Source organism: Notamacropus eugenii, chromosome 4 (assembly GCF_028372415.1).
Source record: "Notamacropus eugenii isolate mMacEug1 chromosome 4, mMacEug1.pri_v2, whole genome shotgun sequence".
In the NCBI taxonomy this organism is placed as follows: Eukaryota; Metazoa; Chordata; class Mammalia; order Diprotodontia; family Macropodidae; genus Notamacropus; species Notamacropus eugenii.
In genome coordinates this window covers 93,989,325-94,004,918 of record NC_092875.1, presented here as the reverse complement: position 1 = coordinate 94,004,918, position 15,594 = coordinate 93,989,325, and the positions used below count along the sequence as shown (strand labels likewise).

Here is a 15,594-nt window from a genome sequence, read left to right as displayed (position 1 = left end):
CAAGAGTCAGCTAGCTATCCTCACCCATGTTGCATCATAACCCTGTTCCTTTCCATCCTGTCTTGTCCATTTCGGCCATGTGTTATAAACTTCTCCGGGACTTGGGGAATATCGAAACCTCCCATGTGAGAATAGTAACCAGGAAAATCTACAACATGGCTAAGACACAGCAGGACATGGTACTAGAGACCATCAGTGAATACTTCCTGGACAATGTAGAGGTAGGAACATTGAAACGGAGTCATTTTAAGAGAGGTGGCTTGACCCAGAGGAAAGAGCTCCAGGCTTGGAAAATTGGGAGAGACCTAGATAGTACTCATAACTTTACGACAGACTCACTGTGTGATCCTAGGCAAATTTCTTCCCTTTGAAGAGTCTTGGGTTTTGTTTCTGAAAAATGGGCAGGTGACCTAAGCTGTGACTTAATCTTTAAGCTTTCTTCCAACTGTAATCATTAATCTAGTTTCATGTCAGCATTTGCACATTCGGAATGAAGTTATGTGTAAGGTATTATGTGGGACATGGCAAAAAGACACAGTCCCTGTTCTCACATGGTTTATCATCTAGATGGGGGACCTGTAGATGGTGACTCATGGAATGATCATTAGCCTTTGAGAAAGAAGTTGTGGACCAAACCCTGGCTCCTCATTTACTAGCTGGGTCACCATAAGCAAATCACTTAAGTTCTTTTAAGTCTCAGGGTTGTCTTTTGTTTTTTCATTTTTTTAGTGGGCTTCTCTTCCCATACCCTTAAGGTTGGTGCTGTCCATGGTTCTGATATTAACATTCTGTCTCTGTATTCTTCCCTTGCAACCTTTATTGACTTTCCCAGCTTTCCCTACCCACTCTGTGCACAAGACTCACAACTCTCCTGTCTCAGTACCTGTGCATTGGATGTATCCCATGCCTGGGAGGCACGTTTTTAACCTCCATCTCTTTGAATTCCTCATTTCTTTCAAGACTCAGCATAGATACCTCCTTCTAATGTTTGTTGTTGACTTCTTACTATTGATAATCACTCTAAAACTAGGAGGGTCCAGAAGAGCCCTTAGGGAGCATCCCATTGGCACCCCAGTTTCAGAGTGCAGTTGGCTTAAGGTTTTGGGAAAGGACCAGATATGGAAAAGAAAGGAAAGGAAAGGAAAGGAAAAAGGAAAGGAAAATGGCCAGAAGAGAAATATATGGCTTATTCTCAGTGAATTGACATAACAAGTCTACTATTTATATCCAACAAAGATATAGTGAGGACATTCACATTTCTGTGACTTAGCTGTTCTATGTTGTAGTCTTCTGTTTTGACTTGTGGCTATGTCTCAGCCACTTATTAACTCTGTGATTCTAGGCAAGTCACTTAACCTCCGTCCATCTTAGTCTCCTCAGCTGCAAAATGAAGGTAATAATAGCACCCAGGGTTGTTGGGAGAATCAAAGCAATAATATTTGTAAAGTGCATAGCACAATGGTTGGCACACAGTACGTAAATGCTTTTGACTTTTCTCCTTATACCATGGTACATGTAAATTCAAATCAGAAAGTGGTCCTTTTAGGTAGGACAAGTCTGGTTGTGAGTCATCTACTGGTTTCCTCATGCCTGAAGGTGCATTCCTTTATACTTGAGAGCAAATAGTACACTAAGATGTACTTAATGAATGCATCAATCATAAGGAAGCCAGAGAAGACTAGCTGCCCAGGATGGTACAATATATTTGATGCTTAGGGTTACTTCTTAATGGATTCACCATTTACTCTGGATCATTCTGTTGTCTTGTCATCACTTTCTCTCTCTCTCTCTCTCTCTTTCTTTCTCTCTCTCTCTTCCACTCCCTTCCTTCCTCTTCCCTCCTTTCCTTCCTCCCTTATTCCCTCTTCCTCTCCTTCTCTCTTTCCTTTCTGTGGGCATATCAAGTATGATCAGCCTGTGTCCCATGTCATGTGTAACCTATTGCCAATTGCCCTATACTCTAGGTTTATACATATCTTGTTCTGTCTTGAGAGTTTCTTAAAATGCACTCTTTAGCTCATTTGTCCCCAATCAGAGTAGCCCATAGAAATCTTTATAACTCATGGGTAGGGCTCATAAATGGGTACAAGGTCATTCAGGTCCTATACAAGCTTCCAGCTAACAACATTCAGCCACAGGACAACTTTTAATTCCATACTACAGAACATATAAGCAAACTAAAGGACTCACAACAACCCATAAAGAGTCATTATAATTCTCCTTCCCTCTCTAGTACTAACCTAAGAGTTTAGAACTCCCCCAAAAGAATTTAATGCTTGTTTTCACTAGAGAAGGCAGAGCCTAGAAGATGGAAAAAATGTCTAATGTGCACTGATAGAGAAGGTTTCCTTCCTGTACCAATGAAATCACAGGTCCAGACCACTAATGACAAAAAGTTATTCCACATCATCTTAAACTTATTATTCCAAGTTTACAGATGAAGAAACATAGTTCTCAATCACAAGTATCAGACATAGAGCTCAAACCCATGTCTCTTGACCAAATCCAGCACTCTTCAATAAATTACAATGGTGGGCATGTCTAACCAGTGGGAGAGAAGTTTGGGGCATAAGGAGCCTTCCCCAGAGCCCGTCCAATCTTCCTCAGAAGTCAGGCACTGATGTTTAAAGTCATTTCCAATTTCCCTCCTGTCAAGTCACATTTCTGTTCTTTAGTGACTCTTCTCTCTCTTTCACCTATAGATGGCTGCCAAGCACAGGTACCGATTACTCCAGATCCTTGAGAACATCATCACTGCAGCTTCCTACATCAACAATGACTGGGCAGAAAGATTTATTGAACTAGCTTTGGAAAACATGACCAGGAGCATGGTAAGGATCTTTGTTGTAAGAAGGATTAACTTAGGACCTTGGTAGACAGAAAGCCTCCCCTCCATCTAAAACAGACACTCAGTCATTCACACACACACACACACACACACACACACACACACACGCACACACACACACACACACACACACACACACACACCCCTAGACTCATAATCAGTAGACCTGGTCTGAAACTCATTGTATGTTTAACATGGCTCTTGGAATATGAAGTTCAAACAAGAAAACGTCTATTCTCCAGCAGCTTACTATCCTTGATACCTACCATTACATGACAAATATATTCTGAGTGAGGTCCCAAAAAGACTGTTGCAAGGAGCAATAATGAAGGAAGGTTTCCAACTTCTTGGTTTGAAATGACTTCGAAGAGCTAACAATGTTTCTCTGAGCCTCAGTCTCCAGAATTGGTAAAATAAGATCATGAGACCCACAGTACATGCCCCATTAGGATACTTGAGAAAATGGGTGTTTAAACTAGTTTAAAGCATTGCAGAAATGTTAGGTAATCTAGACAGGGAAGGAACGAATTACTGAACAAAGGGGATGGGAGCAGAAGGGAATCTTCTCTCTTTTCCTGCCCCCTTCATTGGTAATGGAGTCCTGCAATAAAAACCTCTGGCTACATACACCCAGTTATGCATAACAGCCAACTCAACTCATATTATTTATTGAGCCTCTCATAACTTCCATCCTTAGCCCCTGGACTTGTTTCCTTTGGGAGTCAAGAAGAACAATTTGAATCCTCTCTCCACATTACAATCCTTAAGATATTCAAAGTGAGGATTTGTGTCAAATTAAATGTCTGGTTTAAATGCCCCCAAACTTGGTCTTCCTCACTTCACTATTTGCATCAATGACATCACTGTTTACTCAGACTACCAGAGGGGAAATCCTAAAAATCTTATCACTGACCCTACTCCCTCATCTCTCATATCCATTCAGTTACCAAGTTCTGCCATATCTCTCTGCAAATATCCCTTCTTCCTCCCCATTCCTTTTGTCACCATTCTTGTACTAGCCTAGACTTTTCTACAATACCTTCCCAGCAGGCCTGCCTGTCTCCACCCTCCTTTACCTCCAATCTGTCCTTCATATCCTGCCAGACTAAATTTACTGGTCATGTCACTGCCCTGCTCAAAGCCTTTGAGTGACTCCCTATTATTACAGAGGAAATCCCAAACCCTCTTTAGCCTGAGATTCAAAATTTTCCACAATCTGCTTCCCTACCTTTCTAGACTGGGGTCATCACTCTCTTCTTTCCCCATACTCAATAGTCTGCTTCCCTGGACCACCCTCTGTCCCCTAACTGCAGTGCACTTTCTCATTTATGTACCTTTGCTCAGCTTATTCTCAGTCTTTGCAATTTATTTGTCCTCTGCACCAACTGAAATTCCACTCCTGCCTTAAAACGCAGCTCAGATACCAACATCAGGGAAACCTTCCCAACTTTTCTTTTTCCCTTCAGAGCTTGGATAACACTTTGAAACTTTCAAACACACCTGTCCTATATTAATTTGCAGTATAGTCATCCTGTACTCCACATATGATGTCTTACCGTCCATCATATAGCTAGCCCCATGAGAGAATGAACATGTCCTATCTAAGCTTTTTATCTCCTGTACTGGCTAACATAGTAGGAGCTCAATAAATACTTTTAATTAAGTAATTACAACTATTCCTTACTTTGAGAAAGAATGCTTGGCAGATTATAAATCACCTACACACACAGACACACACACACACACAGACACACACACACACAAAATTAACCCTAACAAGTGTGCTGTGAATTAGATAGCATAGTAGTACTATCCTCATTTTACCAAAGAGGAATTAAGGGTCCAAAGATAATGACTAGTTTAAAATCACATACAAGTAATAGTAGTATCAGTATGAGGAGGAGGAGTAATATTAGTAGTAGGTGTGCTAGGTAGATTAGTGGATAGAATTGCAGACCAGGAAGATTGATCTTCCTGAGTTCAAATCCAGCCTCAGACATCAGTTGTATAAGCTTGGACAAGTCACTTAACCCTGCTTGCCTCAGTTTCCTCATCTGTAAAATGAGTTAAGGATGGGAATGGCAAACCACTCCAGTCTCTTTGCCAAAAAAAACCCAAATGGGTCATGAGGAGTTAAACACAACTGAAAGGACTGAACAAGAAATAGTAGTAGTAGTAACAGTAATATCTAATAATAGTAATATTAGTAATAATTATGGTCATTCACACTTGTAGATACTTTTACAGTTTGCAAAACATTTTCCCCACCACAATTCTGTAAGAGGTTATAAGATGAGTGTTATTTGCCTATTTTACAGAGGAGGAGACTGAGTCTCAAAGAAGTAAAATGACTCCCACATCACACTTATGACCCCAAAATATATCAGAATCAATACATGAATGAATGGTTCTCCGAGCCCGGAACACTATAGGGTCCTTTCCACTACACTGCAGCCCTCCCACAAGGAAGTGACCTCCAGATTCAGTCCTATGCAAGAAGTTCTTTCCTGACCAGTGTTCTTCTCACAAATCCACCAGCTCTGTTTTGAGTGAGAGAGTTCTATACCTTCCTTCAATTTGGATGCAAATTAAAATGATGGAGAAACCTCACTCTGTGGCTGGTCTTAGAAAACGGAGACCCAATAGCTACTTTACTGGTACCAGTAATGTATTCTTGAGCAAAGGATTTCCTCTTCATGGTCATGGGCCTCAATTTTCTCATCTCTACAATAGTAATAAATGTGTGTGTGTGTGTGTGTGTGTGTGTGTGTGTGTGTGTGTCCAGACCTTTGCATTAGCACTGGGAACTTCTGATGAGGATATTCTCTCTCCAAGATAGAATTCTCTCTACATCTATTCTGTTTTAGAAAAGTACTTGTGACACTGAAAGTCTAAACAGCATGCCCATAGTTACACAGTCAATATACTGCCAACATGTGAGATGCAAAACTAAGTCCTCTGACTTCAAGTCTGTGCCATAGTGTCTCTCGGGATAAGGATCATATACGTAGTGATAATATATCATTTCTATCTCATAGAATTCCTCTCTTTTTGAATAATCATAATAAAAATACCTAACATTTATACAGAGCTGACTTTGTGCCAGGCATTTTGCTAAATGCTTTACAAATATCATCTCATTTGATCCTCCTGACAACTCTGGGAGGTAAGACCTGTTATTATCCCCATTTTATAGATGACAAAACTGAGGAAATCAGAATTTAAGTGACTTGGTCAAGGTCACATGACTAGTAAGTACCTGAGCCCGAATCTGAACTCAGGTCTTCCTAACTCCAATCCAGGCATTCTGCCTGCTGTGTTCTCTAGCTATCTTCAAAGCACCCTTAAAGGCTCAAATACCCCATTCTACCAAAAGCCTTTGCTGATTCCCCCAGATGTCAGTGATGTCCTCCCTCCCCAATAACACCCTTACATTTGATTATTTTATACTTATTTGGCATTTGTTCTGTATATATTTCCATATGTGCATGCTGTCTCTGTCTTAGAATGCAAACTCCCCATGGGCAGAGACTCTTTTACTTTTGTCCTTGTGTCTCCAGGGCCTGGCATATAGTAGGTGCTCAATAAGTATTTGTCACTTGGTTGCAGAGATGTGTGTGCTACACATAAAGCCCATATAAAATACTGTGTATGCTGTTTGATGCTCAGTAGCTATCATTTACCTCATCAGACTTCTGCCCCACATGCTTATCTTAATCATGCTTCCCCTTCCCCTTCTGCTGCCCTAGGAACTAGAAGATACTTTACAGGATGCTGCCAGCAACGTGCTCTTGGCTATGTGCAAACACTCTTGGAGTCTAGTGTACAACAAGCTCGAAGAAGATTTCCTAACTGGCATTTTCCCCCATCGCAGCCTTCTCCATGTGATGGGCATCATCACCCTCAATGGTTTGTTTCTTCCTATGTGACTTTAGCAGTCCCCAATGTGCTAAGTTCAATGTTCAGTTCACAAGGTAACACGTCTAAAATATAGGGTCCCATTGTCAATCACCCTCTGTAGAATTATGGCTAATTATAGTAACTAGGTAATGCAGTATATACAACACTGGGCATGGAGTCAGGAAGACCCAAGTTCAAATCTGACTTCACTTACCAGCTGAGTGATTCTGAGCAAGTCATATCACTGCTGTCTGCCTCAATTTCTTCAACTGTAAAATGGTATAATAATAGCACCTACTTTCCAGGGTTGTTTTGAGGATCAAATGAGATAATTTTAAAATGTTTATCATAGTTTCTGCCTGGCACAGATTAAGTGCCATATAAATGGTAGCTATTAGAAAGATACAGGAGTGGTAACAGATAGGAAAGAAAGACAAGGATGAACTTGTATGAGTGAGAGGATGGTGTTACCTCAGAAAAGATAAAAGAAGCATGGAAGAAGGAAAGGGAGAAGTTAATTCCATTGTAGACCTATTGACTTTGAGAGGTTGATGGTGCATCAGTTAGGAGATGTCGGTCAGGAAGGAGGCAATGGAAGGTTGGAGTTAAGGAGGATGATGAAGTTTATACATACAGATTTGGGAATCACCTTCTCTGGGAGCTAATACAATCTTCAAGAGAATAAATATAAAGGAGAGAAGGCTCAGGACAGAATCTTGAGGGACAACCATACTTAGATGGCAAGAAATGGGTGAAGAGTCACAGAAACAGAAGACTGAGAATAAATGTTCAGGGAAGTAGGAAGACCAGGAGAAAGTAGTGTCACAAGCTAAGGGCGAAGAGAGTAACCAAAGGAAGGGAGTAGTCATCAGTGTCACAGACTACAGAAAGGCAAGTCAAGTCGGGGATGACTAAGAAAGGCCATTGGGTTCAGCAGTTAAAGCCCAGGTAACCTTGGTGAAGGAAAATTTCAGTACAGAGGCATAGGCAGAAATCAGATTGAAAAAAGGATGAAGGAGTGAGTGATGAATAGTAAAGAAGTGGGGGCAGAAAGTGTGAGCAATTTTTTACAAGAATCTGGCACTGCAAGGAAGTGGGGCTAGATCTAGGGTGGTAGCTGAAGGTGATGGCAGGGTCAAGTTAAGGGTGTTATTAAGGATGAAATAGGCCTTGGGAATATTCATAGGCAGTAAGGGAGGAGCCAGTAGATATAAGAGGAAAAACGTAGAGAGAGGTAGAGAAGAGGAGAGAGAAGAGGGGAAAGCAAGGGGGGGAGAGGGAAGGGGAAGGAGGAGGGCAAGAGGAAAGGGGGAAGAGGAGCAAAGGGGCAAGGGGAAAGAAGGGGAACAAGAAGACCACTAATTGTTTAACCAGTATTATCGCATGTATAAATATCTCATATCTCAGAAGAATTGAGGTTATATGAGTAGAGGGGGCTAGCCTTGGGAAAGAGAAGGACTACTTCTTCCTTAGAGGGGTACAGGATTGGATGAAAATCTTGAGAGGCTTGGAGATATGGAATAGAGTTGAGGAAATTTGTGATGAATGGCTTCCATTTTCTTCATTAAGTGAGAGGCCAAGGCCATCTGTTGAGAGGTAGAGAAGTGTGAGTGACATTGGAGGTTTAAGGAGATGAGGAAGAGGAAGGTTTAGACCAGCTATTGAGAGGAGTGGGGCAAGCAAAGAAGCATAAATGGTTTTCCTTACATCAATGAGGGTGAGGGTCCCACTGCAATTCAATAAACTTGGATTTATAGGGGATGCAATCAATAAAGGAGCAAATGTAGCAGCACCTGTAGGATGAGCAGAAAAAGGCAGATGATAGTAAAGGTTCAGCACAAGTAGGGAGGGGGGTTGTTGGTGAGGAGGACAAGAAGAGAAAAGGAGTCAAGATTGTAAGACAACGTGAAGTTGAACTGGTCCACTCTAGAGTCAAAGTTGCAAAGAGAATAAATGAGGCCAGAAATGGAGATGATAAATTAAAGGAATGGAGGTTTTGGCAACAAAGGATAGATTTAGAAGGGGAGAGTAGAACTCTAGAATGAAGGGAGAGGCAAGGTGGCACAGTATATTAGAAGAATGGACTTAGAATCAGAAAACTAAGTTTGGATCCCTTCTTGGATGCATACCAGTCATGTGATCCTGGGCAATACATAGGTTTGGATCTTTTCTAGGATGTAGTAGCTATATGACCTTGAAAAAGTGACATAATCTTACTCAGTCTCATTTTCTTCCTCTGCAAAATGGAAATGAAAATAGTAGCACTTACCACGCGTAATTTATGGAAATGATAATAGTAGCACTTACATAATTTATGGAAACCTTAAAAAACACTATGTAAATGGGAGCTATTGTTATTTGCTAATGAACAAATTCAGATTCCAAAGCATACAGTGCAAAAGGGAGGTCTGAGGAGAGGAACTAGAGTGTGGTGGGGTCAAATTTGATATAGTGATAGGACTATGGGGAGAGGCAGGTAGGGATAGGGGAATTTCACCTGTGGAGACAGAGGAACTCTGATGGGCAGGGGTTTGGAAGGGTACAATATCTAAAAATCTGATAACCATAACTGGAGAAATAGCTAGCGTTGGAGTCTTTGATGCTAGAGGACAGCACTGGTAAAAGTGTTTCCCTCTCGAAATGTGGGAGCTTAGGGTTGGGGGAAGCAGTTGTTGCCAAAAATTTGAGTTCCCCCAAATCGTACTGGGCTCACACTCTAGGTATATCTCAGCATGCTAATAGGCACATCCATCAGAAGTCTTCTTGGAGCATGCTCTTTGTCAATTCTGTCATCTGACACCCTGGTTCCTTTGACATTTGACCTGATACCTGAAGCTCCACTGGAGATAGTCCTGGGTCTTTGGCTGAAGACCCAAGCCACTCCAGTTCCAGGCACAGTTGCCATCCTCTAGATTGACTTCCAGTTTGTTTCTGCTAAAAATGTGGCAACCAGAACAAACAGGGAATTCCTGCCTGTCTTTTGAGAATGTAGTCCAACCTCCACCTAAAGCATGAACACCGCCCTATAGAAGAAACATCTATGAAGCCATTTGAAGACCTCCAATCTCCAGGAATTCACTCCTTTGTACTATCCCTCCATAGTGTCATGGGAGTAGAGACTCCTTGGGTGAAATCTTTACCACTGAAACACTATGTTAACTGCCAGAGTCAAATTGGAAGAAGAGAATAGACACTCCAGGGCACAGAATCTTTAAGTCCATGAAGGAGACTGGAATGGTGTACAAGGAAATGGCATTTGTTGCCCCCTCAAGTACATGATCCAACTCGTCTAGTACACTGTATGCTACATCAGGGCAGGAACCATAGATTCTTTCTTTTGGCCATATCCTTCCAGTGTCAATCACAGTGTATTAGGCAGTTAGGTGACATTATTAGGGGGCAGCTAGATGGTGCAGTGGATAGAGCACCAGTGCAGGAGTCAGGAGATCTGAGTTCAAATCTCACCTCAGACACTTGACAGTCACTAGCTGCGTGACTCTCGGCAAGTCACTTAACCCCAATTGCTTCATCCTGGGCCATCTCCAGTCATCCTGATGTATATCTGGTCACTGGATTGAGATGGCTCTGGAGGAGAAGAGAGGTTGGTGACCTGCATAGCCCTCCCTCACTCAAAGCAAAGTCAAGTGCAAGTCATGTCATCATTTCTCTGATGGTACGGTCTTCTTTGTAACCAAGGACGAACACATGCAGGTGATATTATGGATAGAATGCTAGTCTTGGACTCAAGAAGATTACAGTCCAAATCTGGCCTCAGACACTTAACAGCTGTGTGACCCTGAACAAGTCACTTACTCTCCCTCAACTGCAGTGCTCTCATCTGTAAAATGGCAGTAATAATAGCACCTACCTGTGAGGATCATTGTGAGGATCAAATGTGACAACATCTATACAGCACTTTGCAGACCTTAGAGTTCTAGGTAAATACTAGCTATTAACATGACTGCACACAGTACAGAAGGTGCTTAACAAATGGTGACTGACTGGAGGGAGGGAGAGATGGATGGATGGATAATGACAGATGGATGGATGGATGCATGTCAAGGAAAATGGGAATGAATCTATGGCAGGTCTAATCCTTGACTTAGTCCTCACTGCATCTTGTCTGTTTTTCTACAGGGGATAGACTACTTACTCCCACACAGAGAGATCGCTGGCATGATCAGCTAATTCAGGTAAGAAAAACTGAGTACATAGCAAGCTAAAAGGTTAATAATGTCAACAATAATAAGAATGAACACTTCTTTAGCATTGTAATGGTGTTCCAAACTATTTTCCTCACAACACCCTGTGAGAATATTGCATGCATTATACCCATTTTACAGAGGAGGAAACTGAGGTTGAAAGTGGTGACATGGTCATACAGACAACAACAAATAACAATAACTAGCATTTATAGAGTGCCTAAGGTTCAGGTTTGCCAAATATTTTACAATATTATCTCAAATGATCCTCCAAACTGTTCCCATTTCATAGATGTAGAAACTGAAGCTGAGGAAGATTTAGTTATTTGCCCAGGATCTCATTGCTCTAAATGACGTGTTTTCACTCAAATCTTCCTGAATTCAGGCACTGTGCTCTATCTGGTGTGCCACTTAACTGCCTCAGAGATGAAATTGCTTTTAGTTTGCTAAAGGCCTGCTTAGCTAAGTGGAAAAAGATTCATTTTCTGTTTCATCAAGGTGCTTAAGAAGCCATTTACAAGTTGTGGAGGGGTTGTGGTATGTGTTACTGAAGGGCAGCACCCACTTGGGTAAAATTATTGTCATGAGAGATATTTTCTGTGGTGGTTACATGCTCCTCCATCTTGGGCTATTACTAATGAGTTGGTGATGAGAGATAGATAGATGGATAGATAGATAGATAGATAGATAGTAGAGAGAGAGAGAGAGAGAGAGAGAGAGAGAGAGAGAGAGAGAGAGAGAGAGAGAGAGAGAGAGAGAGAGAGAGAGAGAGAATTCCAGTCTCTGGAGGCATGGACCACAAAGCTGAACTTTCTGCTGCCACCTCCCCCAACTTCACAGCATTCAGAGATGGAACATTGCACCTTAAACATCATAAGACCCAGAAAGGTAAAGTCCCCAAACAACTGGTACCTATGACTAATAAATTCATACTTTTTCCTCTCTTAATCTCAGTGACTCAGTCCCTCTCTGGCTGAGGGAAATATTCCCTTCCCATGCTGCTATTTCTTCATACTCTTGTCTAATTCAAGTCAATCCTACTACTTCTCATCCCCTTATATCCTCAAATCTCCTTTTCCATGTGAGCTGTAGAATGTGACCGTTGGCAAACTTTCTTTCATTTTCCATCTCTTCACATTCTATTTTGACACTCTCCAGAGGGCAATGCACATACCTGACCAACTTCTCTAAAACTGGTTTCTTTTTCTCTTGTGTCCTCTGATCCACTGGACCATGAGGAAGAGTTGATATATACTCCCTTTTCCACTACTATCGTCACTTAATCACCTCTATTTCTTTGAGGTTAACACCATCTGTCTATATCTTCATAGTGATCTGCTGGCCTCCATGTCATTCTCCCTCCTTTCTTTAGGAGGTCAGTACTTAGAGCATAGTATGTCTCTCCAAACCCACCTTTCATACTTGGCCTCCCCTTGGCCTTCCCAGTTCATCAACCTCTTGCATTCCCACCATCTAAAGTTTTGCCCTTCTTCTGCCTTTCACTGGGTAGATCATACCTTTGAACTCACCAACATCTCTTATATATGTCATTTCCATGATACTCAACTAGCTAAAATTCCCTAGTCATTCTCCCTTAATTGGGAGTCAGTGTTAGAATCAGTTAGATAGCATAATGAATGAACTAGGAGAAGAGAGAGAAATGGAGGGATATGAGATTCCATTGGGGTAAAGAAAAGTTTTCGGTATTTGGGAGGTTTAGCAAACTAGGCATTGAGCCAGGAAAACCTGAGTTCAAATCTAGCCTTGGATACTTATGAGCTGTATAACCTTGAGCAAATCAAAGGTTCTGTATGCTTCAGCTTCCTTATCTGTAAAATGAAGCTAATAATAACACCTACCTCCAAGGATTGTGAAGATAAATGAGAACATATTTACACTTAACACAGTATCTGGTATGTAATTGGTGCTTTTGTTCAATGATTGTTGTCTTCCTTACTTTCTCCAGGGTCTTGATTGTTCTTTATAGTTCATCTATGAAATGAGGAATTGAACTTGATGATCTTTGGGGTCCCTTCAAATTCTAGATGTATGATTCTAGCATCCTTCTGTGATATCCTACCCTTCTATTTCTTCCTCTTCTTCCTTCTAAATGCCTAAACCTATTTCATCGCCTCAATTTATCCTCAAACCTCCCCCATTTTTCCCTCTTCTTGCAGATCAGGGGTGGGGAATCTGTGGCCTCAAGGCCGCATGTGGACTTCTAGGTCCTCACGTACACCTCTTTGACTGAATCCAAACATCACAGAACAAATAGAAACAAATCTTGTACTATGAATTTTGGCTTCAGTCAAAGGGTTGCACTTGAGGACCTAGAGGGCCACATGTAGCCTCATGGCCATAGATTCCTCACCCCTGTCCAAGATCATCCTTGCTTCTCTACTGCCCTGTTCATATCATGGACCATCCTGTTACCAAAAGCATTGTTCTGCACACTTGAACTCTCTTGTCTTCAGTCTTAACTGCAATTCATCCCTTGCCAATCCTCAAACCTGGTTCACCTCTACCATTTGCCTTCTCCATAATCCCAAATACTTCTGGAGGAAGCAACCTCACTGTTCCAACTGAATCTATTTCAAATCCATATTATCTAATCTTAGCTGAGCCCTCTTACTCTTCTTTCCTCAAGCCTATCACACCACCAAGTGTTCTCTCCTGCCCCATTCCCCATAGATATCACTGTCTCCTTTTTGAAGAAAATGGAACCTGTCCTTCATGAACTCCCTTGCTGCTTCCTATTGCACACCTGACAGTCTATATCTTTACCCAGATGTATCTCCTTTACTCCTATACTTGACAGGTAATCTTTTTTGTTTTTAAGACAACCTCTCAACTTTTATTCTTTAATCCCTTTCCCTCCCATTTCTTCTAAGTGTGCCTCATTGAATATTGGCTCTCTGTCTCATAATCAATCTCTTTCTAATGGTTCTTTTCCTAGCTACAAACATGCCCTGGTCTACCCCAACCTGAAAAAGCCCTCACTTGACTCTGTCATCTCCTCATGCTCTTGTTGTGTATGTCTCCTCCCTCGCACAGCCAAATGACCAGAAAGTGTTGTACATGTTTGCTTTCCAACTTCATGATCCCCTCACTTCTCAACCTCTTACTGTCCTTGAACTCCACCATTTGACTGATATTGTTCTCTCCAAGTTTCACAATGACCTCTTAAGTTCTCAGTCTTCAACTGCCTTGACCTCTCTGCAACTTTTGATATGCTCATAAGCCTTACCCTTCCTCTATGCAGTTGTTGTCTCACTTCTCATCTTCCTTGTCTGTATCCTTTTCAAAGTCCCTTGGTTGGATGAGCATCTATCACTTTCCCTATTAATGTGATATTTTTCAGCACTTACTACTACTAGCCTCCCTTCCATTCTCTACTTATCTCTCTTGGAGATTTCATCAGCTCCCATAGTTTCAAGTGTCAGCTCTTTGTAGACAATACCCATACCTCTATATCTACTCCTGATCTAATCCATCTCCTGAATTCTAGGCTAGGATTCGTAGTATCATCAACTACTGCTGAATTTCTCTTCCTGCATGCCCTATAAGCATTTCGAATTCAACTTGTTAAATGAAGCAATAATGCATTTTGGAAGGAGATGACTAAACCAAATTGTCTTCAGAAGAAGAGGATTCAAGTTTTGAGGTGGTCTAGCTATAATGTCTTTATTTCGCAATAGTAAATAGGTCAGTTTGGCTAAATAGGAGCACAGTAAGTGGACAAAGGTAATCAGAGTTGGGTACTGATTAGTAGGAGACTAGTTAAGAAGGGCTGGGGGGGAAGGATTGGGGTACGTGTTAGACAACAGTGAGTAGACGTACCTTACTGGAAAGATGGACACATTTGAATGGAGAGTGTGAGAATCATTCAGGAAAAGAGTACGTCTGGGACAAATAGTGAATCAAATGGCAAAGGAATATTCACTCAAAGGGCAATGAGTGAGTGTACTAGTTTATTGGAAGGATGGTATGTGTTAGGGACAGTAAATGGACCACTGTAATAGGAGATGTGTATTGTTAAGGAAAGAGAAAGAAAGATATGTGTTAGAAAACAATGAGTAGACCAGTCTGACTGAAGAGGAGCATTTTACTTCAGCAAGACAGTGATGAAGAGTAATTTAGCTGAAGAAAGGACATGTGAGGTAACAACAGGAACACTGTCTGAAGAGGAGGGTGCATCTTGGAACACAGCAAGTGGACTTGTCTGGCAAGAGAAGAATATCAACGCTGGGGGACAATGAGTGGATATGTTTGACTGGAGAGTATGAATTTAATTTGGGGGAAACTGAGCGGACCAGCTTAGCTCTGGAGCGGAGTGTATATTTGGGGAGAGTGAGGGAACTGATTTGGTTAAAAAGGAGGCTGTTTGTTAGAGGATAAGCCAGTCTGACTGGAAAGGACTATTGAGAGTTAGGAGAAAGTGAGCGTATTGTGCTGTCTAGATAGGGCAGTGCATTACTGAGGAACAATGAATAGCTCAGCCTAGAGTAAACAAAAGGTACACAGCGGGACACAATGTATGGACCAGTCTGATTGGATAAGGAGGTTTTAGATATTGGACAGTGAATGGAACATGTTGAAGAAGAGTGCATATTTAGGGGTAAGTGAATAGAATAGTGTGGCTAC

General features: G+C 41.5%; 1 protein-coding gene across 4 annotated transcripts in view; it reads left to right on the top strand.

The window, feature by feature from the left end:
* LOC140500393 (maestro heat-like repeat family member 5) overlaps positions 1–15,594 on the top strand; it is a 193,782-nt gene that overhangs the window by 110,631 nt on the left and 67,557 nt on the right. For 3 of the 4 annotated variants that reach the window (XM_072602917.1, XM_072602916.1, XM_072602918.1), the window contains exons 29-31: positions 2,703–2,831; positions 6,598–6,757; positions 10,886–10,941. In XM_072602917.1, the coding sequence (XP_072459018.1) occupies positions 2,703–2,831; positions 6,598–6,757; positions 10,886–10,941 (345 nt within the window). Of the gene's footprint in view, positions 1–2,702; positions 2,832–6,597; positions 6,758–10,885; positions 10,942–15,594 lie in introns of those variants that run through there. The other variant, XM_072602921.1, reaches the window with a different exon arrangement.